This window comes from Argiope bruennichi, chromosome 7, assembly GCF_947563725.1.
Source record: "Argiope bruennichi chromosome 7, qqArgBrue1.1, whole genome shotgun sequence".
Classification (NCBI taxonomy): Eukaryota; Metazoa; Arthropoda; class Arachnida; order Araneae; family Araneidae; genus Argiope; species Argiope bruennichi.
Window position 1 is genome coordinate 6,643,139 of NC_079157.1, and position 27,595 is coordinate 6,670,733.

At 30.5% G+C, this 27,595-nt stretch overlaps 2 protein-coding genes across 3 annotated transcripts in view; one reads left to right on the forward strand and one right to left on the reverse strand.

The window, feature by feature from the left end:
* The window catches only part of LOC129976556 (alpha-tocopherol transfer protein-like), a 62,711-nt gene extending 48,801 nt beyond the window's left edge, over positions 1 to 13,910 (reverse strand). Inside the window, exon 1 of one of the 2 annotated variants that reach the window (XM_056090183.1) lies at positions 13,892 to 13,910. The gene's annotated coding sequence lies outside the window, so the exon portion shown is untranslated. Of the gene's footprint in view, positions 1 to 10,579; positions 10,701 to 13,891 lie in introns of those variants that run through there. The other variant, XM_056090182.1, reaches the window with a different exon arrangement.
* LOC129976557 (pseudouridine-5'-phosphatase-like) lies at positions 625 to 27,578 on the forward strand. The gene is made up of 4 exons (XM_056090184.1): positions 625 to 997; positions 18,206 to 18,436; positions 22,797 to 23,029; positions 27,334 to 27,578. The coding sequence occupies exons 1-4, from the start codon at positions 940 to 942 to the stop codon at positions 27,517 to 27,519; spliced, it is 708 nt and encodes a 235-aa protein (XP_055946159.1). The 5' UTR covers positions 625 to 939; the 3' UTR covers positions 27,520 to 27,578.
* The last annotated feature ends 17 nt before the right edge of the window (positions 27,579 to 27,595 follow it).

Below are 27,595 nucleotides of genomic sequence, written 5' to 3' on the forward strand. Positions count from 1 at the left end.
AGTAATTATTAATAATAATTAAGTAAGTAAATACTTATTATTTAATTAGGTAATTATTAATTAATTAATTAATTAATTAATCAATTAATTAAGTAATTAAATAACCTAATTGTTTTGAAGCTACTCTAATGCTAGTTAAGAACGAACGTGGTAAGGTATGGAATTTGACATCACCTTCCCCCAAATTTACACACCATACAAACAAAAAGATATCTAAAACCAGAAGGAGATCATTTTTATTTTATAGCAATTTATTTGTAAACTGAAAAAAATGTGTATCTGAAATTGATTTTAAGATACAGTGGCCATTTTTAAGCATTTTAATTGGCTAATAAATTTTGTTACATCAATCAAAAAAAGAATGCAGCAATAAAACAGAATATTTCCTCTAATTACGCATCCGATAAAATATATATTTATCGAGAGTTTCAAATCCATCTGCAACAGGTGGAATTCAGAAGGTTAGAATAAATAATTCAAACGCGATGACAATAAAATAATCCATCATATCAGAAATGTTTATTTTTAAACAATAGATAAGGCTATTCGGTTCGATAACGGATGTTTGTTCTGTGACGTTTGGAATATTTCCTGCGGATCTGACGCCACACCTTCTTTTACGAAATACATCGTGACGCTAATGAAAATTTAATTAGAATAATAAATGAAATCCAGCAAAAAATACTCTTTTTATTCCAACATTATTAATGAACATCATCCAAGTCAGACGTAAGTTTATGAAAAAGCAAATGACATTTTATAATGTCAAGATACTTCGAAGACACTTCAGGCGTATATTTCGGAGCAGACGATAGGTGATCTTCCTTTTTCTGTGTGGCAGTGACGTGCAGCTGGGAACTGTCAGCTGCGGTTCGAAAAAAAAAAAATCAAAAGAAGAAAGCCAACTCGGTGTTTGTGTACTCACTTGGGCGCATCATTATGGCTTGTTACAAACCGGTTACACACGTAATATTCGATTTGGATGGAACGTTATTAGGTAAGTAATTATCGATCGTCTTATTTTAATAATTTTTTCATTTATTTATTTTCCTTTGACAATCGCATGTTGTGGAAAGTTGGGATTCATTTATTATGAAATAATACATAAAAAATATGTCACTTTCAGTATTTTTAATATTCTAGTATCGGTCATAATTTTTATGAATTACAGTTAATGCATAAAAATATAAAATATGAGTAAAAAAAAAACCTTTCGAAGAAAAAAGGCCGTTCAAATGATTTAATTAAAATTCTAAGTGAATTTTTGAAATAGAAATTAGGAATATATTTCCTGTCTGGCATCTTATTAAGCTTCATTTTATTTTACTTCGTTTTAAAATAGAAGTTCACCAGATGAAGTGATGAAAAAAGGAGTTGAGGGGAATGCCTTCCGACGGGGGAATCGAATCCAACTTGGCAACTTCTAGTCTTTTCGGAAGCTATTTTTAAAGTTGGGCCCTACTTGTTTCAAGCTAAAAAAAAATCCGCTTTGACTGCCGATTGAGATTGGTTGGGCAACATTCTTCATAATGTTAATTTAAATTTTAGCGCAAAGATAATCGCCTAGCGTTTTTCTATTAAATTTCGATTCATTATTTAGTATGTGCTTTGGTTCTTAAAGTGTCGTTTAGTTTCCACTTTTTCATTTAGAATTAAAAAAATAATAAAATAATAAAACTAGTTTCGTAATTTATCAGTAACCCCGTTTTTTGCATCCTTTAAAGCAAATACAATTTATATGAATTAGCATTTCATTAATGTTAAGTAATTATTTCAAATATTTATTTTATAAAAATTACAACTTTCAGTTTTTTATGGACATGTATGACTTAGTATTCTATATTTCTGATAACTTTTGTGAGCAAACTTTTCGTATTTTCAAGTCGACCTCTTCTAAATATATTTGTCCGTTTAGATCTTTAAATAAAAAAAGTTTAGTGTCGCAAATATTTTAAAATTTCATACTCTTAAAGAAATTAGACGATTCACAGGTAAGATTTTATCTCGTTAACCAAAGAGTATAACACTTATTTTTCATTTATGCAACTTAAATAAATTCCATACTTGGTTTACTGCAGATTCTGATATGTCACGTTCTTTTAAAATCATAGGTACTGATTTTTATTTTATATCTATTCATATTCCACAATTAAATTTTAATCAGATTTCCCAAAAATCCTGCTTTTAGCAAACAAACATGTTAATTACTGATGATATATGTATGGAAATAATTCATTCAGAATTATTGATAAAAAAATATAGCTTTAACTTCTTAATGTACAACTACGGGCTTGTTTAGTTAGTTTAGTTATATTAACGACCCGTTGTAAAGCAACACTAGGGCTATTTAGGGACGGACCTCGTAATTTTGAACCGCGGTCAGATGACGAGGACGACACCTGAGCTGGCACACCCCTCTCCACACCACATCCCACTAGCGAGAGGACGTTTGGCCTGACGGATTTTACAACTATGGGCATAGCCCATAGTACGACGATCAGGCGAAACATAAATATCATGGGCATAACCCGTAGTACAATGATTGGGTCTGAACTGCAAATAAATGGTACTGATTTATGTTATATTTTAGAGATTGGTAATAATATTTTTAATTTCTACCACAATTGTTACATCAGGTTGTAATTACCTATCAAATATCCCTTAAAATTAAATCATTTGCGTCTTATACAGTATTTACATTCCATAAGTCGTAGCACATACAACGTAGGACCGATTTGCAGAACCATGGAATGGTTCGAAGTCAGCTCGACGTTGTTTACGTCGGCCCAAACTTTTGGAACGTAAATCGTAGGTTCAGAGGTTAATTTTTTTTCTAAGGTTTATTATGGGCAGTTATTTTGAAATTTTGAAATATTGACAAAAGAGTGCATTTTTACAAAGTTCTTTACTTTATGTATATACAAAATTCTATTGCCTTTTTCTGCTTACTGATAATTTTAATTTATTTCATATTAATTTATTCGTGCTGGTTGGTGCATGTTAAATCTATCATAGGCACGTGTGTTCTTCTATGATATAATGACAGTGTTAGGAAAGGACATTTAGCTTAAGTTGGTCATCATCATATGACCATATTTCAATGAAGAGAATTGGTTCAAATCAATACTGGTTTACGTTTAAAGCAAAAAGTTAATCTATCCTTTTTAACCCTTTGCAGCCGGAAAGATAATTCGATGCATAATTAGTCACTAAATGCATGGACCTGTTTATCACATCAAAAAATAATTACATACGATTGCTTTAATTTGAGTTTCCCTGAAAAATGAATCTACATCATTTTAACATTCTGCAGGTATTTTTAACTAATAAAATTTTTAAAAAATGAATGAATAAAATGTCAAACTGATGTACCGTCTTGAATGGTGACTGAGAGAAGACATTCGACTGCAAAGGGTTAATGACGTATAGTATTCGAAAAAGCATGTGCATTTATGATTTCAACATAAAATTGTAATATACTTACATCTTCATTCAATAGTTTCATTTTGAAAAGCAAGTGCCTTCCTCATGTTTATATAGACGAGTGTTTTTTTTTTAATTTTTACAAAAAAAAATTGTCCCTTGTATGCATGATTCAAATTATATAGTTTAAAATAATTTATTGAATGAAAAATGCAAAAATTTATTGCAGAATGGTGAATATTAACCGAATAAATTATTTAATTCTTACATTTTATAAAGAATCATTTAATATTTTACAGAACAAAGCTTTCTGCAAAAATATTTTTAAGAAATTGTAAAGTGTTATTAAATTTTTGATAAAAAAAATAATTGGCTGTATAGTTATTTATAAGGTTTGAAATTGTAAGGTAAGTTCAATTATTTATAATATAAAAAGGTTTCAGAAACCTTATATAACCCAGATCCAATTTCTTGCGAGAACGTCTGGCAAATACTTGTGTACTAACTTTCCTAGAATCATCCTATTTCATGAAAGCCTCTTTTGTTATATTCAGATAAATAAGAATATGTAACGCGATATATTATTTAAAATCATTAATTGCGTCACGTGACAGGCTACGTGATTTTCAAAAACTCCCTCTTTTTTCTCCTCAAATTCTGAAACAGCTCACTCATCAAAATAAATTAATGATAGAATTTGATGCGAGAACTTCCGCCGATGAAGGGGATCAACGATAGAGCATTTTGAAAAATGAAAACATATGTAAATTACTAATTGAAATTAGCCGCTATCTTTTTTTTTTTAATGTTTGGCAGTAAAACTAATAATATGAATCTAATGGAGCACCGTATCATTTGTAAGTCCATTTTATCTAGTTACTGAAAGGGGTTGCATTACTTTGATGATGAAGCATTCGGTTTAAGGCACAGAAGAACAAAATCTTGAGATTGGATTCCACTGAAGTTCTAACACGTGTGAAATCATGGTGCATGATAAATTTCTTTGAAGGCCAAACAACAGTTCACTGTTTGGTACAGGAGTCATTTATCGACTTAGAATCTGCCCCAACCATCTGATCAGGTTTGTAATGGCCTCGTGGCAGCCTCGAACACTAGTCTTCTCCACTGGTTCTTGATTCGGGACTTGATTAAAAGAAACATCTGTAATGAATATTCTACTTGTTACTTAACCCGTTCGCTGCCACGACTCGCACATGATATTCGGGCCATCGATTTAGATGCCCTATTCTTTGCTATTTCTTAACTACATCAGAGAAGGAGTCGTCTAATAAGATAGATGATTTGGTACAAGCACATATTATCTGTAATGCATAGGGGCGTAATCCGGCATTCAATGTGTTAAGGTATAAATTGACTTGGTGCATGTTAAGTAGACCTACAGGCAAACGCCTTTCCGCTTGTGTGGTGTAGAAATTTGGGACTACAGACTTGTTTAATGGTCTCTTCATTTCATCATCTTTAAAAAGAACGATACCCTGCTCAAATCAAACCGCTTAAAACAGAAAATAATATGGCTGATAAATTGATAAACTGATTCAACTAAATTGATAGAAAATTATATCAAAAGAATGTAGAGAAAATTCTTTCCCTTCGCCAAAATTCATAAAATTATTTTTTTTGAAAAAATGTTTTCTAATTATAATTATATTTCTAATTATAATTATATTTCACCAGTTTTTCTAGAATTATAAAAGATATTTTTATTTCAAATAATAAATAAAGTATTAAATAAAGACTGCAAATAATATAACAAATTGTAAAACAAAAAAACAACAAAAAGTTTGTTCAAAAGATTTTCAAAGAACTAATAATCTAAGAAAATATAATTCATTTTCGGATGAAGAGAGTAAATAAAATTAAGCTGTTTTCAAGAGAGTAGCAAATCTAATGTTTAGAATAAAAACTGTATATACAATAATAATTTTTCATGTCTTTGATAATCTTATCCCAAAAATAATTTTTAATGTCTTTTGTAATCACATCAGGCAGTTTAATTATAATAACGTCTCGTTTAAAAGCAACACTAGGGCTATTTTGGAACGGACCTCGTAATTTTGAACAGCGGTCAGATGACGAGGACGACACCTGAGGTGGCATCTCCTCTCTCCAAGCTCCCATACCGCACCAGCGGAAGGACGTTTGGTCCCGACGGATTTAACGTCCACCAGACGCGCTTGTACGACGGTTCTTCAGAAGAAACGGGTCTCGTACCTGAAACCCTCCATCTCCGAAGCCTAAACTTTACGACCAGGCCACTGGGACACAATTAAGTAAACATTAAGTAAACAAAAAGTTCACATTAAGTAAACAAAATTTTAATGTTTAGATTATAATTTATTGCGTCTACAACAATTCGGCTTGATTGTTAGGGTTGCCATAGTAACGACGAGCTTGAAGACGCAAAGGTCTAGGTTCCAGCCAGAAATCCAATGATGAGCCATAGCACATCACTGTAATATATTGTTGAATAGAGATCTTAGTACAGTTTTGCCCAGATTTCGCTTCAATGAAATTGTTAGAAGCAAATACTTTTTTCAAAGTAGGGCATGTCTACCTTTTCCACATTGTCAGGAATTTTAGTTAATTTATACAAATGATACTAATTTTTTCGTATCGTCAAATTGATTGTCGGTATTTAGTTCAAAATATAGTCGGTATTTAGTTCAAAAAGTCAACTTATGGATGTCTATTACAGCCACCTTGCCGCCAAAAGACAAAAGTAATACGTCGGCTTGAATAATACGTCAGCTAAATAATTTATAAACAAAGCATTCTTCGATGCATTATCAGAAAAAAATACCATGAATAATCTACGAACCTTAGTTCAGTTTTATTTAAGATACTTTTTGAAGCTTTTTGAAAGATAATCTTAGACGGACGTCTTAAGTTCAGATCATGATGAAGAGCATCCTATTGCACTCAATCATTGCACCCAATATGACACACCTTTTCAAGCACTCCCACCATTTGGCGACTTATCGCGAACAAAAAGTTACAACTTCGCGTGAATATCGGCCATGTACTCGATTCTTCCGTTTGGCCAATAAAGGGCAGGATTGAAAGAAGTTATCAACCAGAAAATTATAGAAGCTCGAACAATTTTGAAATATAAAAAAAAAACATCGTTTTCTAAATATCGACGTTTTCGTAATTATTAATAGCCTGTTTAAACTGGTTTGGCTTCGATAATAAATGTTGGAATTCGATTGATTTTGAGATGGCCAAAAACCATCGCTTTTCTAAATGCTGGTGATTGCAAAATATGAGTCATGTGAGAACATGTCTTTCTGTCGGATTGACACCACGTGATTTTTTAAAAAAAATAATGCTCTCGCATAACTTGAAATTTGCGATAGCAGATTTCAAAAAATATTAATTAAATTTGTTTCTCTGTATAATTCCGGAAATTTATGTACGGATCATTAAATATACTTTATTCTGAAATTTCTTCAGAAAATCATATTTTTATTGATTGGAAATTCATGATGAAACTCTTATGGTCTTGCATTGTCATTTATCTTTCCCAGTCCGTATGTAAACTTTAAAAAGTCATAATAACTGTATCTAAATTTCATTATAGTTTTAAATTCTTGTATGTGGTCACGAACAGGAAATTCCAGCCATTCCTTATTGAGGAATGACTTTTTTATCAACTTATTTACTACGTTGTTTTAAAAATCATATATGGTTTTAATGATGAATTCAAAATAAGAAATACATTCAATAGCACACTTTAAATGGTAGCATGATTATCCCAGCAAAGTTGTAAAAATAACAAAAAACATCAAATTAACTTAGAAAATGCAGTGATATAATTTGCAAGAAAATTCCTACTGACATGATGGATTTCATACTTAAATTTTTCATTCAATAAAATAAAATCAATTTTATTAAAAAAAAATCTTGAATCATCAACTTAATTTTAAAATTCCTTTAGCACTTTCTAAGAAGAAAAAGGGTGTATTAAACATTCGTAATAATAACATCTGTGGCAAAAACAGGATGGGATGTTTTATTATCACGTTAACTACTTTTTTATTATAATTCCTAAAACGAAAGCCTAGAAACATGTCATTGAACTTCTGAAGAAATCTGTCTTTCTAACAACTGTCTAGAAACCCATTCAAATATTCTAGATACATTTGCACTTGGAAAACATGACACCTGTCAACTGTGCAACTCTCAAAAAAATGACGTCGACTAGACTAAACAAATAAAATTTCGAGTAAACAATCTGCAATAATTCATGCGCTGTTTTACGTTTAATTAAGCCGTTTTCAGATGCATTTATTTCATCTTGTTTAAACGACTTCCTAAATTCCTAAAACCGCAAATTCGATTGTCAGAACAAAGCCCTAACAGGGTTGCTTCTTTGTTGAGAAACTAGCTTTATTTCTTTTGAATTGTCTGGTTATAACTCGAAATCGAAGAAAGAAAGTATGCTATACGTGTCAACCTTTCCGTCCTTTTAGGTCACATTTCTGTGCGATTTAAATAAAACAATGGAATAATCTAATAATAACACATTGGAGATTTCATTTCACTCAAAGTAAACAAAGTATTCATTGGCTTTTCTGTAGGTTTCAGTTAATTTCTTGAATGAAAACAGCAGTTTTTTCGAAATAGCAATCTATGTCTGTCCTCGATAGCATTACGTAAATGTAGTGAAGCTTTGAACTCTAATTTCAAATGAATTTAATGTTTGATAATCGACTTTTTAAAATGAGTGGTGCGAATAGTTTCGATAATCTTTAAAAAAGGTCTATGTATTATAAACAGCATAAGAATCGGAGTCAATTGTCTATCAGAGATTCTTAATTCACTTTAAATTTTGATTAATATTTTTTGATCGTATGCACGCAACGATTATCGAATGTGAAATGACTGCTAAGTTTCTAAGTCAGCATTCTGAAGAATTTTTACAGAAATGGAATGTATTTAACCTGATGAAATTCTCCAGTGAGTGTGATGGAATCGTTCACATTTCAAAAGGATCACTTAGTAACAACTTGAGCGCAAAAACAAAAATAACTATTGCGCTCGTACAGTTGAGGTACTATACCAAAGTTTCCCCATGGTGCACGTTAAATCCTCACAAAGGATAATGGTTTTTCAAGATGCTGTGATAAGAGCCTTGGCATATATATGTACTGTCTGAGAAGTTTATTTTGGCATTTGACCGTGGTCTTAGATTGATACAATAGTATTAGGTCCTAAAATAATCAGCACATAGCTTTGAAATGGGAAGTTATTCTAACAAATATAGTCTTATAAAATTATCTTAGTTAAACGCACAACGAGGTAAATTTAAATTCATCTTATTCCTGATAATTAAAATTTAAATAGTTTTCAATAAATCATTAGATAAGTTAGTAAGTGGTAAATCTTTTTTACCACTTTTACTACTTTTTTTAAATTTAAACTTTTTTTATTTGAGAGTATATCCAAGAGATATTTATCTATCGAAGGATATTTGGCTGTTATATTGAGGTATATTTGGTTATTTAGAAACAATTGTCCTTTTTTTCAGACATAAACTTGCAAAATTCCTATACTTGAAGAAGACTGTTTTCTTTAATCTTCAAATCGTTTTGTTTCATTGGATTTGTTTCATAATTGTAGATATTCGATTTTTAAAATTAAAATTTTAACTATTTTTTTACATCTAACAATTCTATTTCATACAGTTATTTCTTCCGATGATTATGCTAGATTTTCATATTTTCCAGCTACAGTGTACCAGCAATTTTCTACAGGTTATGCTATATTTTCATATTTGTCGAATTCCAAATTCTCAATTCATACGTTAATTTCATTAAATATTAATTTCAACATGATCTAGTATCTAATTTGAGAAACGATAAACTTTATATTTCATAATTCATTCATAAGATATATTAAAGAAAATATTTTTAAAAAAAAAACTTAAATACGCTTTGCTATACCTACTAGAGAAGTAGTTCCTTAATCGAAAGTCGAGTCATATTGTATAGAAATCGAAACATAATTAAATATCCTAAAAATGTTCTGAGTATTCAACAAAAGTTAAAAGTATACTAGATGAATTCTCCACAGAACATCAACTCTCTAGTGTCTAATCTGAAGAATTAAAACACATTTATATACATTAGGCAATATATAATGTGCAAAAAAACATAGATATGTGTTTTAGCACTAAGTATTAAAACTTATCCATGTGCACAACTATTGGAGATTTTTTCCAATTCAAAAATAGTTTAAAATATTCACCACTTTATTTACGAAAATGACTTTTTTTTCAATTCAAAAAAATCTAAAATTTCTCTATATGCGCAATCGCATATTTCAAATGTTATAATGGCAAAATTAATTGATTTTTTTCCGTTGAAAGATGCATCAAAAACTTTTCAAAAATCAAGTAAAGTTTTTCAAATGCTTGTCTTGGATATTATTTAATGTCTTTAAAAAACGTTCGATTTTAGAGTTTAGGCTTAAATAAAAACGCTGTATTTAAATCAAATGAAGTGGTTGGATTAGGGATATGAAAAAAAGATTCATTTATTTTGGTACCACCTTCTTTGAATAAATAACATTTTCTGCAAGTCGCGTAGATTTATATCAGTCACAGATCTATTGAAAGTATTTCTCAATTTCATCTTGATGGCTCCTAGTTTTGATTTTAATTGATGAAGTAACAGTCCAGTTGATGTTAAAATTCTTAAAATTTCTACTGTTCATGCAAATTGATTTTGCGGATTTTTTACTTGCAACAGAATCGATTCTTCCATAACTACATCCATTTCTGACTTGCATTGAAATGCAATTGTTTATTTCAAGATTCTCCCATCTTCTAAACTGTTCTTAAAAAATAGGCCACTGAAAAGGTTCTGAAGAGGATCTGGAATTGCTGGATAGCAAAATGGAGTTAATTTAATTATTTTTGAATTTCAGCATTCATTAATATGCGGAAACAAACTTGCAAATTCTTTCTTTTTACTAAAACCATTCATACGTTCAGTAAGATTCGCATCATAAAATTCAGTCCAAAATACGGGGCTGTATTCGTTATAGGATTTTTAAGATCAGTGTTAAATCAAACATTTCTGAATTTATTTGTTATTTTAAAAATGAAAGGAATATAAATGGTACTTCTTACCTTAAATTACCCTTCTTGTTCTTACAATTTTACGTCAGTAAGCATCGGCACTTATCATGCATCAATAAATCTAAAGAGCACTAAGTCAAAATGCTAACAAACGAAAATGTTATTTGACATATTTGCCGGAGAATATGTTGACAATAAAATTATTTGCTGACACCAGAAGCTTGTATGTAAATTTAAAGCAGCCACGTGGAAAATTTTAATGAAATGTTTCAGGGCTTTTCGAATTATAATTGCTTATTATTCTAATATTTTTAATATGGGTAGCATTTTGATTCTAAATTTCGCAAACCCTCAAGGTCACGTTGCGAGATCCATGAACAGGTTGCAACCCATAAATTAAGATAACCTTGACTAAAACAAAACAAAAAAAATTGTTACTCATTGCCGCAATATATTGACAATTTAGACATTTTTTTCTTCGTGTTATATTATTAATATCGAACTGATTCGTATTTGTTAGGATTTTTACATTTGTACATTTAAGCATAATAAAAAAAATTAAAATCGTCAAAAAATTCGATTTTGAAATTTGAACTAACTATAAAGTGTTGGATGAGACAAAGCTTCCTGAAAAAAACTACATTTGGAATGTCCTCTACTTATATGCTCACATTTTTGACAGAGTAAGAGAAATAATTTGTCATTTGTGCTTAAAAATTGTAGTTTATCGAATTTTAGACCAAACCGATACAGGATATACAATTTGACTGTTTGTATGTCGTATGTATGCGGCACAAGAATTCAAAAGCACAACAAACTGTGTGAATGGAATTATATGTAAAATATAAGCTATAAGTACAAAATGCAGTAGAGTAAAAACTGTTTTTATGAAATCCATCTATCACTTCTCAAATCGCCAATGGATGCCAAGTCAATAACGCCAAGAAACAAGACGACTTCAAAGGAGGCTATAATTATTATGCATTGGCGGTTTCGCGCTTGCTGATAACACAATCATGGAATTCAAGCGAATGAAATCTACGATATGTTGCAATTTGACTGATAATATCATATTTACATATATGTATCAAATTTTGTGCAGAAATGTCTCAATCAAAAAATATTCAGTAATTTTTGACAATGGATTTAACTCGCATTTTAAATACCAAAGTATAAGAAAAGGAATAATAAATCTCTTCTTATTCATAGATTCCAATTCAAAAATTTTGTTTTTAAAGTGAACGTATCCGCACCTGGTTATAAATATTGTGCATAGATCACAAGCCGATTTGTATTTTCTAATGAGTTCTAATTTTTAGTTGTTCTTTCTGAATCTTGTTGTAATTTTTAGTTACTGTTTCTAAACTTTTCTACAGTTCCTTTGCCAATTTTTTCCTGTTCTCGGAATTAAATTTCTTATTCCCAAATTTTAGATAACGAAAGAAACCCAATTAATTATATAAATTGATATTTAATGAATTTTTGGGAATTATTAAGGAATACTTTTGTATCATAATTTTTTATTCACCGTATCAGTATTAAATACAATGGATCTTTATTAGTTAGAAGCTGATGGGACCACGAAAAAATTAGATTTAAAAAAAAATTGAATTAAAAGACGCCATTTAAACACAAGTACAACAAGAGAATGCCAATTATTTATTTTAACTTCTACCAATATATAAATAGATAAGTAATTTTTAATTAAAAAACAATGTATGGCTTATTAAATATAGTAATGTAATATATAAAAAGTGAATTTTTGTTCTTACGATATGCGCTGCCGTACCGTTCGACCGATTGCGATGAAACTTTTCCAACTTACTGCTTGTATTTGCGTGAAGGTTATTTTTTTAAACTCGCATTGATATCAATCCATGTGAGTGAAATGAAATCGAAAATATTTAGTGCAAGCGCTAACTTTTTTCTTCTCATTAATGAAAAGTCATCTACGCAGGAAGACGGAAAAACAAAAAAATAACGTCTACCCTAAAGCACTTGAATAATAAAGTAAAAAAATATAATAAATATTATTTGTATTTCTCCTTTATATGTCATTCAATTTCAATAAATATATTCACTGCCGACAAGAAAATAAATATAATTCTTTCTATCATTCCTAATTAAACAAGATAACTATTTCAAAATCCAAACGATATTTACAGAATTAGTTCTTCTGTGGCAGCAATGCCCGTGGTACTGTAATAAGCTCGTACTGTAATAAAACTAACATATGCAATTAATAATTTAAAACTAATTTAAACATTGTTGTACGTTTAATGTGAATTATACTACCATTTTAAAAAGAGAATTTTGTTTTCTAGAGATTGTTCATTTACAGTAACTGTGGGCCCAAACCAAGGACTATTTCATTAGCAAAAACATAAAGGTTTTCCTGTTTATGTATTATAATTTCTTTTGAATAAACCAAAATAAATATGAACTAAAGATGATAATTTAATATTACATTTCGAAGAAATTCAAAATAAATAAATTTCATCAAGCGACAAATTGGAATTAAAAACTTTTGAATTAACCAAATTGCATTGTCAGGCTAAAGCAAAACAATTTCATTGGATAAAACTCTTAATATCAAAATGAATTGAAAAATAAAGATGATGCGAGAAATGCATAATGCGACAGTGAAGTTTAGAATATATCGAATTCTACTTTGTGTACTACATAGTTTTAAAAAATCTTCTTTTCACCTTATATATATATATATACTTGAAATATTTTAGCTTTAAGTGTATATAATTTAAAGTCGCAAAAACGACATGTATTGAAATTGTATTTTAAATTGAGAACTGTTATTTTGAGATCTTTCTAAAAACTGAATGCATGCAGAATCGAGTTTCGCGTCATGTACTAGTGATTCTAGCTATCGGAGACTACGGAATTTCTTCACGAATTCGGCCGTGTAGTCCAGGTTTCGAAACTCGATTTTATGAGACTCGGACACAATGAATACGTATGCCGAGAGTAAAGCGTTCTGTTGCAAATATTGGCTCGGGTGTCGTCCCCGTCGTATGATTTCGATTTAAAAAGACTATATCACCCTACCATCATTTCTATGCAATAATTGAAATTCCGAACTCGTGAAAATAATGAAAAAACTAAGATAAAATTTTTCTGATATAAAAAAAAAATTACAAAATTCTAAAAATGACCAGTACAATGAAATTTTGGTCCTCGCGAAGATCAATAGATAAATTTAAACATGATTCATAAAAATAATTTTCATCATTATAATGAAATTCGCATGTATTAAATTTTTTGTACTTCTTTCAGATGTTTAAAAATGATTTGTATGTATTTTTTTAAACAATTCCAAAATTACTTAAGAATTTAGAAATAACATACCTTGTCTGCAGAAGACCATTTCATTTATATTAAATCTAGACGCAAATTTTGAATTTATAGCTGTGTCGCACGTAACTGCAATGCTCAATTTCAGCTGTTCAAATAATGCATTTCGAGCTTAATTTAAAATCTTTTTCAAACACCGAATTGATGTCATCATCTGGGATTGACTAATGCGAATTGAATTGTTATGTAGGAAGGAATTTTGCAAATCATATACAGTAAAAAGGCTATGTGCTACTAGATGTGACAACTTACAATGTCATCTATCGGCAAATTTTGAAATTAGCGGTCCTATCTCGTAAGCGGTGAAAGATACAAATAAAAAGTTAATTGGGAAGTTGTTAAGCATACTCATTTTAATACGGAAAAATACCTTGTACACATCAATATTCAAAATAAAATGTTTAAAAAAAAATTAACATTTTTTTTGGCCACGATTTCGAAAATTGTCATGTCATAAAGCGTTAAAAAAAGAAATAAAGGTATTTCCCTGTCTTCAATATCATTTATTTATATTGTTTAAAATACTCTTCGTTAGCCACTATATGCTCTCTTGATTGGATTACACGCTGCACATTTTTCAATATGACAAGTACTACTGAACCACAAGCATCGGTAATGCGTTGGCGAAAATATCAACAAGGGGGACAAGTCCAATAAGGGGTTAACTATCTGTAGATCTGTACCTTCAGAAGCAAGGCAACTTGAAAATTCAAAAACGCAAGAACTTAAATATAATACATTTGATATGTGATTTTTCTGACTACAATTTTACTTCTATTCAAATTTTGGTTTCAATCAGATGGGAAAACCAGTTTAAAACGCAGCCACGATTTTCAGATAGCATTAACCGCATTCTAGAGCATAATCGCCAAAAGTCACAAAATGGATAAATGCTAAATTCTCACCAAAGATTAGTATTTCGTAACTACTGTAGGCCAATACCATGCAAGCCGCTCTCTACCTTACCCAAGATTACTATTTTCTGCGGGTGGTGGAAGTAACAATTTTATTAGAGAGTATGCGAAAATGTTTTGGAGGAGACCACACCCACCGGGTATGTTACGTTATTGTGCATCATCTACAAGTTTGATGGCGCAGTATGGCCAAAGACGACTCTTGCGCCAGAAAACCAAACCAGCCACATCAATAAGTTGGGGGATTTGATAACATCCCATAATCATTAAAGCAACATGGTGCACAATTCAGCATCAAAATTTAAGCTGGTGTTAAAACAAGTTCTATTATGGGCCCATCTCTGCTTTCTGTATGGTTTGCTGGTTGAGAGTCAAATCATTGATTGTAACGTTCTATTTCAGCATGTTGTGCCATGAATTTTCATCAGGGAAATAATGACAGAATTACGTATTAATACTATGGGGAAACTAGTGTATAGGAATTGCAGAAGCGTAGCATCAAATTTTTCATCATCAAATTTAATAATGTATTTGGTTATGCAAATAATGTTTTTTCAGAAATTATCAAAAATATAATATTTGAGCATTTCTCTGTTCAACCAAAAAGCAAGAAAAGAATCGAGACTAGATGGAAAGAATTGTCCCTTCCGACTACCTTTTTCCGATCTCAATTCATTCTATCCAAGCATGCTCGTTTCTTAATAATATATTGTCCTTTTTTTTTCTAATAAGGCACTAAAACAAAAAAAAAGCACAATGCCATATTAAGTAAACTATGTTTTAAGCTTTTTTTTTCTTTTTACTTATGCAAGGTAAACAAAAAGAAATTATTGAAATCGCTGAAAAATTCAAACTGGAGATTTTGTTGAATCTCTAAGTTTCAGACATTACTAAAACATCAGACAAAAAAAATTATGTCTATCTACTTGCCTGTCTTTGAACGCGATACTCAAAAATTCTTTGAACTAGATTAATGAAATTTGGTTTAGCGATTTAATACCTAGTTTAGCAGGGTTTTTTTTAAATTTTGAACAAAATCTATTTGGTGAAAATCTGTCTGTTCGACTTCCCTAGTACAATTGAACAATTGGATTACTATATCTAGAAAACGAAAAGAGCTGGATGGATAAAATTTGGTACATATTTTAAATGTCAAAAATATAAATCATTTTCAAATTTTGAACCAAATTCGTTTGACGGTTAAGCGTTTATAATTTGCATTCATCTCAAACACAATAATTCAAAAGCGCAACGACTTAACTAGTGAATAAAATTTGATTTGATCTTGTGACTGCAATTGTAGTTCTATGTAAAAGTTTTGTTTCAAGTGGAACAAAAATGACATCCAAAATAATATCGAATTTTAAAATATTTGCGTATTAACCACATGACAGCGCTCTATCGCTAAAACAAAATTACCAAACAAAGCATGCGACATTTTTTTTTTTTTTACAAAAAGCTAGATTTTGGTCAAATATAAATATTACGTAATTATCATTTCCCAGTACTGTGCTATTGATATACAAATAACTGTTTTCTTTATTATACTACAAAGTGCACAATTCTCATATATGGGAACCCAAAAATAAAAATCTGCGCACTCATGACTTTCATCTCCTTGTCCAAGATCCCCTATCTTTACATGGGTGTGGAAACGGGGATAGCACCTTTATTAGAGAATGTACGAGTTAATTTTGGTGAGATCACTTTCACCGATTTGCAGGATAGAATTTTTTGATAAAATTTGTATATAATTAATGAAGAAAAGATTATTCATAAATAAAAATTATTGTTAATAAATATGAGTAACTTCTTATGATTTTTATTTATAGGAGTTTAAAAATTAGAAAGTGCTTGTATGATTGTATAATCCATATAGTATTCTGTGCATTATTATTTAAAGTTGTGTAGAAGCTCTTACTTCGAAAAAATCGCGGTTCTTAGGAATTATCAAATTATAATTTTTAATTCTTACGCATTGTATTAGCAACTCAAAATAGAAAAAATTTGATAAAAATATATAACCAAAAGAATTTTTTTTAAAAATATTAGTTCTTAAAGAGCATCAGTAAATCATTCAAACACATGCAAATATTTTTATAATTCATAATATTGAAAGGTAAAGTTGTTAAAATTTTCATTCTAAAATATTTCCATGAAATTTTGTTTATAGCTCTCAAAGTTTCATTTTTCCCTTCCTTGAAAAAGAAAGTGGGAATTGACATGGCTCTCTTTGACACTACATCTTGCTCTTTTATTTTTCTACAACACAATACAGATTGACATAAGAATTTACTTGACTTTCTAATTAGATTGCACATCCTATTTAAGATATATAATATTTCAATCCCTGTAACAGCGTAAAAGACACGATAAATTAAAGCGTTTCAAAGTGATTTTGCATTATTTAATACTTCGATTCGATTGTAAATCCTAAAAAGTAATAATTCGATGCACATGACAGGCACATCATAGTAAGCGAAGAGGTTCATCTTTTGTGAAGCAAATTCATGAAATAGCATCGCGCATTTTGATACGAACGAAGTGTATAATGCTAATGTTGAAATTCTGAGTTTTAAAGGAGGATTAAATCACATACTTTGTCATTTAAATATTTAAAACGAATGATGATATGTGTGTGATATTTAAAACGAATCGTCGATGCATTTCACATTTTGCCTATTTGGCATTGCGTAGAATGTTTAGAAAATATTTACAATTTAAATATTTCCTACAATTTCCTATAAATTTTATAAAATACCAGTTTTCAATCTTTGCCGGCAAATAGAAGTACTTTAATGAAGAGAAACGCCATTGCGAAAGTGTTATTGCAACTAGATTGAAAAAGGAACGAAAATGAGAGATTTTCTTCATAACACAAACTACAAAATGTTCTTCAATTGAGGAAATGGAGAAATCAAACTAATAAGAAAATAACATTTGAAGAAATGCATCTGAATATTTTGAAATTTCTTTAACTACATTTGATAGTCAACACTAAATGCAGCTGTGCCTATTAGAATGGGTCATTTTATTTTTAATGCCGGCGTCCTTGCATAGGGGTAGCGCATTTTCCCCGTGATCTGGGCCTCCCGGGTTCGAATCCCGGTTCGGGCAGGGTTGTTCTTCATCTGTGTTCTATCTGTGAGGTGTGTGAATGTGCCCCCTGTAAAAGGGGGTGTGTGAATTTCATCTTCATATGAGCTAGAAGTCAGACTTCTGCAATCGGGTACTCAAGGGTCTTTACCCTCAGAAGCTACTTCAACCCCTTTCCGTGGTAACGCGGACACGACATCATCATCATTTTATTTTTAATGAAACAAAATGTATTCTTTGTGCATTCCTTGTTGCTTTTAAGTATGCAAATAATGCTTATCTCTTCTTCCTATTTCAGACACCGAGGAGGTGTTTACCACTCTGTACCAATCCATTGCAGAAAAATATGGAAAGCAGCTCACTTGGTCTCAGAGGGCGCAGGCCATGGGGCGGCCTGCAGATGAAGCGGTGGCTTTCATGATACGGGAGCTCAGTTTGCCCATTTCCGTGCAAGAATTTCATCACATTGCGAGGACGGAATTTCATGAAAGAATACGTGACGGACTCGTAGGTTGCCAGCTTAAACCAGGTAAAAAAAAAAAAAAAAAAAAAAATTATTTATAATATTTATTAATCTTTAAAGCTGTTACATTTTAAATAACTTTTACTTTCTAGTATACGAGGTATTTGAAAAGGAAATATTGTAAAATGTGCCAAGATGTTGAAGCAACTTCACATTTCAGACCCTCTTTCGACCGAAAAATAAATTATTGGAATGACGTCTATCGCTCTGCCAGTGAACACGATTATTCAAAAATGCTGTGAGTTAGACGCATGAGATTTGGTGTGTGGTCGGTCCTAACAGCAAATAAGTAGATTTTGTTAAATTTTGGATGAAAGTCATTACTTGTCTCTCCGAATGCAAACTGATGCGATAATTATAAAGCATAAAAAGGTAGATGGGAAAGATTGTACCGAATTTAAGTGTAAATCCATATCATATTTTTAAAAATAGACCATCTTTAGATCTATACATTCACATGCATGTGAATGTGATATCTCAAAAAAGCAGATACGTAGATAATTAAAATTTGCTTTGTGTTCTTATTATTGAAACTAGGGATTGCAATACCGGACCAAAATTTCAATACCGGTATTCGGTATTTTTTAGATCTTAATACCGGGATACCGGTTTTAATACCGGTATTAGAAATTTTAGAAAAAATAAGAAAACACAGGTGTTTCTTTATTTGCCATTTTTATAAGAGAGTGTAAATATTACAAAAAATAATATGTAACTTATAAATTATAACAGTATATAAAGAATTACAAAAAAGTAAAAGAACAACTGATTTATTTAAATCACAAAAAAAAAGTGTAAATATCACTATTCAGTCTGTGGTACTATTACAAATTTTTGAAATGTGTTCTTAAAAAACATAATGCATCAATTGTGCTGTCATTAAGCCTGAAAAGTAATTTTATGTAGAAAATACCAGCTGTCGAAAACGCTCTTTCGGCATCTATGCTAGTTGGTGATACTGTTAACAATACGCGATATACTTTTTCCAAGTATTTACCTCTAAATCCCTCATCTTCAAATAAATCGATGTCTCGTCGGATGGTTTGGGATCTAGCTTATTTCTGTATTGTATTTTGGTTCGTTGAATTTTTTTTATTTATCGCTAATTCTAATTTTTGTTCAAGAGACAATTCATTTTCATTATCGACATTATTGTCAGCATAATCTTCGATAACTGAACCGAATTCTTCTAAATATAAATAGGTTTGTAAGTAAAAAATTGTAAGAAAATTTACTATAAACTTAATCAGATTTGAATTGATTATTTTCTTTTCTTCTTTTTCATTTTTAAAATCATTATAATTATCTAAATACCGTAAAACATTTTCTATTTCGTTATGTCTTTCTTCTGTGCGATTTTTCAATGTAATATATAATTCTTCAGATAGTGATGTGTGTTGTTCTTTCATGATTGCAACATGAAATTTATTGTTCAATTAGCTGTTAATAAATTAAAATCGCTCCGACATAATGCCTCTATAGTCAGTTTTATTGGAAGTAGAGCTGATATAATTCTGGATATTAAGTCGAATTCACTATCTGAAAAATTAATTTGCAGGTTTAAGTCGATTATTGCTTTTTGGATTGGATTTCTAAATTTCAAAAATCGTTCCATCATTAGGAGTAAACTGTTCCAACGTGTCTTAGAATCTATTATTAATATATATTATGTTTTATTTTCAGTTAGTATATATTTTTGTAATATGGCAATTTTTGTAAGGGAACGTTTAAATGTATTAACAATTTTTCGAACTTTATAAATTATAGGAAGCAATTCTTGATGGGTTAATATTTCATCCACATTAGCAATATCTTCTTCAACAATTACATTGTCATTATCTTCATTGTCAATATCACTCTCACTCTTACTCTCTTCAATGTCGGAATCCGAAATTTCTATATCCACAGTATTTGGATTCTTCTGTTCTTTATTTTTTTCGTATAATACATCTATTACTCCTAATTGAATTCCATGAACATAGCTCAATTGCTGATTTGCACCAATCACCTTTCCAACTTTTTTTCATAACTGTTGCTCCATTAGTCGTTATGGATACAATATCTTCTTTCAGGGATAATCCATGTTTCGCTAATTTAGATTTAAGCAATTAAGCCATTAATTAGCTAATTACTTTCGCCCGTTAGGAAGGCATAAAAACAAAAACGTATACTATTTTGCTATGTTGGCGATCCCTGAACATATAGTGGAGACAATTTTAAAAATTTCTAGTAAATACCGAAAAACCGGTATTTAAACTTGTGAATACCGGTATTGCAAAATTGTAAAATGGCTCAAAATACCGGTATTGCAATCCCTAATTGTAACATTCCCCGTTTCCCAGTACTGATAAGGCCTTTACAGCCAGCTGTGTCGTCGCTGTTACTTACTAAACGCCTAGAGAAAGCCAGATGATGGATCTTTTCACCTGGGTGGTCTCGCATCTGTTCATTAGGGACTACAATGAAAGATCACATGTGGAATCCCTCGTTCAAGAGGTATTGATAGTACCTTCAAACAGAAAGGGGTGTCCAAACATCTGGATGCTTGATGTTTCTTTTTGTGAAAGGATATTCCCACGACCCACTGGCACCGCTGAGAGAGCATATTGCTGAATCCCGATTGGCCAAAACAGAGCTCAAATGACCAATGCAAATTAAGAGGAGGAGATTGTTGCCGAAATAAAACGCAGAGATTGGGGGGGGGGAGTGAGAAGAAACTAATTGCAGGAGACGGTTGGGCTAAGCCCAAGAGTTCGGAGTCTGAGAAACTACCCCTGGAGTAGTCGTGTTGACGTGATAGAGAACTGAGTTTCAAGAAAAACCTTCGACTTTGACTGTTTTATCTCCTACTACAGGTGTAAATAACTATTTATTTAACCAAGATTAGAACAAGTTATTCTTTGTATATATAGGGCTGTAAAATAAAGAATTGTCTGGAAATTCTGCTTCGTTATTTGATCAGTCTAGATCAGGACATTACATTATTAATAGTTCTGTGTCAAACGTTAATTTCAATTCGTTGAAAAACATCCAAAATACATACATGAGTCTTATACACTATATATGAAGCACGAAACGCTCATCAGTGAGACTCTTATGTGATAATTCGTGGAGTTCATTGCCTGTGCACATTTGAGGGGTGGATAACCTTTATTGGGGAATGTGCCAGAAAATTTCGGGCAGACCATTCACACTGTTTAAAGGATGTTTATATAACGCTTTTCAAATATAAACGCACTTTTCTATACAATTCTCCAATTAAAAGATCATCATTTAAAAAACTTGCATCATTTAGAGTTGCGCTGCAAATATTTTTAAACCCCAAAATAAAAAGAAATAGGCAAATACTCCTTGCTGGAGAAGAGCTTTTTGATTGAGATAATGGACGATTGTAAGTTAACGAAGGATTCTTAAGAATTGAATGTATTCTCATTCCTAATTTTATTTTCGAGTAAACAAAGTATATAAAGAAAAAATGTTCTAATGGTCTCGAAATTTAGATGAATATTTATGTTCCTCTACCTCCTTAAGTCTGAAAAAAAATACTTTTAAAAAATGTTTATACGCATAAAAAAAATGTAAGCAGCTAAATGGATGAAATCTGGCAAAATTTTATCTTTCCAAAATAATATAAGTATTTACACATATGGTAATTACACAGTTGCAGATATCTATTTTATTTGGAAGGAGATCAATAATAAAACACCAGAGGTGGAAATTTACTTTTTACTTAGGGGTTCTACTTTCAAATATGTATTCTTATTTAAATTACAACAATCGTTTACTCGAATATAATCAAATTAATTTCAAATAGCTTTTAATACTACAAATTTCAGAATATTATCCTTCAGAATTTTCTCCTCTTTTCTTCGATCCATTACAGTACAATTCCTTTTTTACAGTTTATTTAATTATAAATATTCCATGCGTTAAAAAGTGTCTCAATTTTTTTTTTTACCGTTTTGTTTAAAATTAATTTAAAATTGAAATTTCAGAAAAAAATAATTAGAGTGATGCCGAGAAATCGGCTCTCTAATGAAGATGATATGTTACAAATTTTATTTCAGATTGATATAATATTTGTTACTTAGAAACTGCTTTAAATAGATATTAAACTGAATTCAATTTTTAAAAAGTTTAGTTTAGCATGTTTAAGAGGGAAAGAGGACTTTTTTTTTTTTTAATCTTTTACATCATCGAAGTATCACTCTAGATCTTAGTCCATTTCCAGTTACACTGATTTGTAAATAATTAAGTACAATTATTTAGACTTCCAAATACAAAATATTAAGACTGTTGTTTGACTACCTGTTCCAATAATGCAATTTTTTTCCGTCTCTTTTGATTGATCTCGCTTTTGTTACAGGTGTTGAAAGACTGGTGAAACACTTGCGCAACAACAATGTCCCCCTCGCCATCGCCACGAGTTCGAAGAAGGAAACCTTCGAACTAAAAACGAAGAACCACCAAGAACTCCTCAGCTCCTTCCATCATTCGGTGATTGCCCCGAGTGAACCGGAAGTGGAGAGGGGCAAACCGGCTCCCGACGTTTTTTTGGTGTGCGCCCGCAGATTCGATGAAAAGCCGCCCCCTGAAAAGGTGAGAATCATGCGGAGTTGCAACCTACATTAATTAGACATATTGTCGGAAGTGGCCTGGTTTAAGGAGCAAGTGTTGTCTTGTCTTTGGATATTGTCCACTTCAAATATATTAGAAAGTCCATATACGGTTCTGAAAAAAATCAAAAGTGAAGCCGTTTCGTCGTTTTTATTGATTACGGCAGCGTGTTAATTGTGCCATGTCAATGTCTGAGAGGCATTTTGTTTTTGTCGAATCTTCTGTTGATTGTCTTGTCTTAACTTGCTGATCGCTGAATCAGATTGGTTGTTACCAATGGGCCCTACAATTTCGGAAAAATCTCGAAATTATTATTGTATTTTTTGAAGTATATTCAGGAGAACTTGATCTTTTGCTTTCATTTAATATACAAGCACCATGTTCTCGAACTTCTTGAAATTAAAATCAAATATTTTTTTTAATTTAAAATTTTTATTCCCCGATTTTCCCATCCTTTCAAACACTTATAAATTAACACTTTACACTCGGAAAAATAATTCGATGTATAATTAGTCAGTTAAGGCATGGACTTGTTTACTACACCAAAAAATAAATACATACAATTGTTTTCAGTTGAGTTTCCCTAAAATATGAATCTACATCTTTCAACCCTACTGTATGTATTTTTAACAATTAAAATTATTAAAAAATAAATAAGTAAAATGTTAATGTTGCCCATTTTTAATGGTGCTTAAGAGAAGACATTCACGTGCAAAAGGTTAATGTATTTTAGGAAGATTCTTAGAAGAAGAGTATTTATTTCAATGGTTCTCGTTACAAGGTTTCGGGGAAATTTCTTCAGTTCATCTCTGATCACGATCCCTAGAACACAAAACCACCCTTCGTCCAAAAGTTTATTTATACATTTGCATAACGCTTTGCCCATGTCATCTTGTAAACAGGACAACTGGAGTTTTTGTTTGGATTTTAATTGGAATATATTATTAGAAATGTAAAAATCTCGGACGAGTTTCTAAATGGCACCTCTAGCTCAAAGGGAGTGGAAATAGTGGAGGGTTGAAATTTTCATTTCGCTATAACTTTCTTAATATTGAAGACAGAAAAATAAATCCAGTTAGCCAAATTACCATCTCATTAAGACAAACAACTTTTTGTCTTAAATTTTTTCCATAACAGCAATATCTTAGAAGTTATGGGTTGAAAAGTGATTTTCCAGTCCTAATATTGGCTGTTTCTAACATCAACAATTTATGTTGCCAGATAGGAACTTAGATGCAAAGGAATCTACTTTTGCCTTCCAGCTTGTTGAGAGGATTTTTATTTATTTATTGATTGATTGATATATTCAGAAATCGGCAAACCTAGAAATCTTTATATTCCATAATTATTAAGATCTTTTCAAAAACATTTTGTACAATGACCCTTTTATTTACCATTTAAAATTACTTTTAAATCTTATATTTTTTAGAGACAAGATGCTGAAACCAAGCATTTTGCCTATGAACTTTAAATATTAATAATAATAATATATTCATTAATAAATACATTTATGAAATATATTCATTAAAATAATTCTTTAAATAAATTTATTCATTTTTGTTGTGATATTTGTAATTTCGATTGCTTATATAGATTAAAGGAAAACTATTAAAGAAGATATGTTTTCAATTGATCGCTTCACCCTAGCTCAATTCTTTCTTGACAAACGAGTAATTAAAATTTAGCCAAAAACAGGGAATGCTTTCAAAAATAGAGCTTCTTGTCAGCAATGAAGAATAAATTAGTTTCAGAAGTTTTTTCCGTTATTTAAATAAATATTTATTAACGAAAAGGTGTTCCATACAATACAGAATTTTCTCTTAATTTTCTCTCATATATTATACTTTCGTATAATATAGAATTTATCGGTTAAATTTGGTTGCCTTTCCAACCTGCTAATTTTGAAAGTCGGTACTGGCAGCTTGCTGAAAATCAAAGTTATGTTTAAACTTTTTCAACTATATTTTAAAAAAATTATTAAACTTCATTTTGACACATTTTTGACGTTATTAATCAAAATAGGTAAGGGAAGTGATGTTGTCTTATTTACAAATTTTTATAATAGATGCAGAAATCATTATGTTTATAAAGATGAATTCAAAGACACATTTTTGGAAAACAAAGAGGTTTTTTTTTCAATCGAAATGTTTATCTATAATATCTATAATAGTTTATCTATAATAAAGGAACACACTATTGTTCAAAAACTAAATTTGTGCTACTTTTAAATTTTATAAAACCAGATTTTTAGTGATATAAATTTTACTTCCGATATTTTTTTCTAATTTTAGTCCCTTTTAAAAAGTTTTTTTTAATTATCTTTGAAAAAAAATTACTGTGATCACTCAGAAAAGCAACATTAAATTTTTACTATACACATTGCCGTTGCTATAATTCAAACTAAATTATTAAAAATAAAATAAAAGTAGACGATTTAAGCCTGAAATATTAGTTTTTTATCTGTTTTATGTCTTCATGGCCCACTAAAATTTTCTTCCGTGGCAGTTATCTTTTCTAATGCTCTAGTCACTATGCTGCTTTAAGGTTAAACAGTATCCTCCTTTAAAAATTTATAAAGCACCAAAGTTTGAAATTTTTATTTTTCAGAACATTATGTATCGAAGTCGGAAGTCTATGCGGAAGCCCCTCATTAACTGGCTGTTGAGCGAAATGTTGCATATTCTAATGGCCGTGAATGGCTATTTTATAACTTTTCAAAACTAAAAACATCCACGTATTTTTCTGAGCTTTAATTATCTCCAAACTGCATGAAATAAATGAAGTTCTCCTTATATCATCCTTGTTTTTTGTAAATGAAATTTTTTATTTCGATAAATTACTTTATTTTCAAAACTATATTTTTAAATGAGAAAAGCTACATTTTTTATAGTAAAAAAAAAATTAATTCGAACTATCGGTGAAAAATCAACTCAATAAATCTACTATATTTTCTTTTTTAAAGGATCCAATGATTTCAAAAAAAAATTTGAAGTGCAAAGGATCTGAAAAATAATTTAGTAAATCACTTCTGAAATTTCTGCATTTAATAAATAGTTAAATTAATTTTTAAGATCTTAAAATTTGCGATTACGTTCCGGATGTTGTTGTTTTTTTTAGAAATGTTTGTAAATAGTTATATTTTTTGCATATTTACGTAAAAAAAGATTATCCTAGATATATAATATTTTTTTTAAAAATTGGCAAAAAGGGCGTTGTTTTGGATAAAAAGAGGTATAAAGCAAACATCTTCTAGTTTAGAGCTTTATCAAACGATTTGCTTGATGGTCTTGCGAAAAGAAGTAAAAATAGAATAGACAATTTTATTTTTGCATTATTTTAGCATATTTATATTTTTGCAACTAGAAACTCTATAGTCACTTATGCAACAGAAATTTGTTCTGTCCAACGCTTTCTAGAATCTACAGTTTCTAATACAATCTTAACTTTTGTATGGAATATCCGCTGGTTCGATTCTCGTTTTCGTCAAAGATAAAATTTGATAGAGATTATTTTATGATAGAGATTATTTTTAGATTCAGATCTGTGCTAATTGAAATTTTGATCCTGATCGAAAATTCAAGACATTTGAGAATCAAACTAGGCAATATTCCCCGACTCGTTTCAGGAGCCAGTGAAACTCTGTTTCTACATTGATGAAAAGGCGATATTCATGAGAATATATTTTGGCGAAATATTTCTGACATTTATTTCAATGCGACAAATAATATGGGGCAAAATTCAGCTTTGGATTAATGATTTCAAATATCTACTTATCTTGACGTGAACGCCATTAAGATATGAATTTTTTTAACTCCACACCATCTTTTACGCTCCGACATAAAATATATTTGTAATAGAAGAAACTGTATTTTATGTAATAAATATATGTTAAGTGACTTCAAAAATTTTATCTTCGAAGATAGGCTCACTTTGATGTGCAAACTGATCGTATGATTGACTTTTGAAAGGAGAACATTTCTGATCAAAACATTTTCATTTTTAAGAGTTGTACAACTGTTCAATATTATTTAATTTTAACAGTTGTAAGGCAATCAAAACATTTTGTGAATCTTAAACACTGATTGCGATTTGGAAAAAGATGTGTGGGTATCCTTGTCTTCGGACAATGCTTTCTTTTCAGAATAATCCTCTTTTAAGGTTCGATATAAGATTTAAATCTAGCTAATTAAATCCGAATTATTAAATTTCGTAAATTTCACTTTATTTGTAAGTATGTGTAACGGAGTTTTGTTTGTTTATAATATGGTATGTTGACAAACTTTCAGGTCCTTGTGATAGAAGATGCTCCCAGTGGTGTCCAGGCAGCTGTTGCGGCCGGAATGCAGGTCGTGATGGTTCCCGATCCGAGAGTCGACGCGAAATTCTGTAAAAGTGCGACTTTAGTCCTGAAAAGTTTAGAGAGCTTCCAACCGGAACTTTTTGGCTTACCACCATTCACGAATGACCAATGACATTTTTAGAGGAATTTTTTTTATTTGATACTGACTTTTATTAAAATGCGATTTTATCAGTTTGGATTTCTTCATT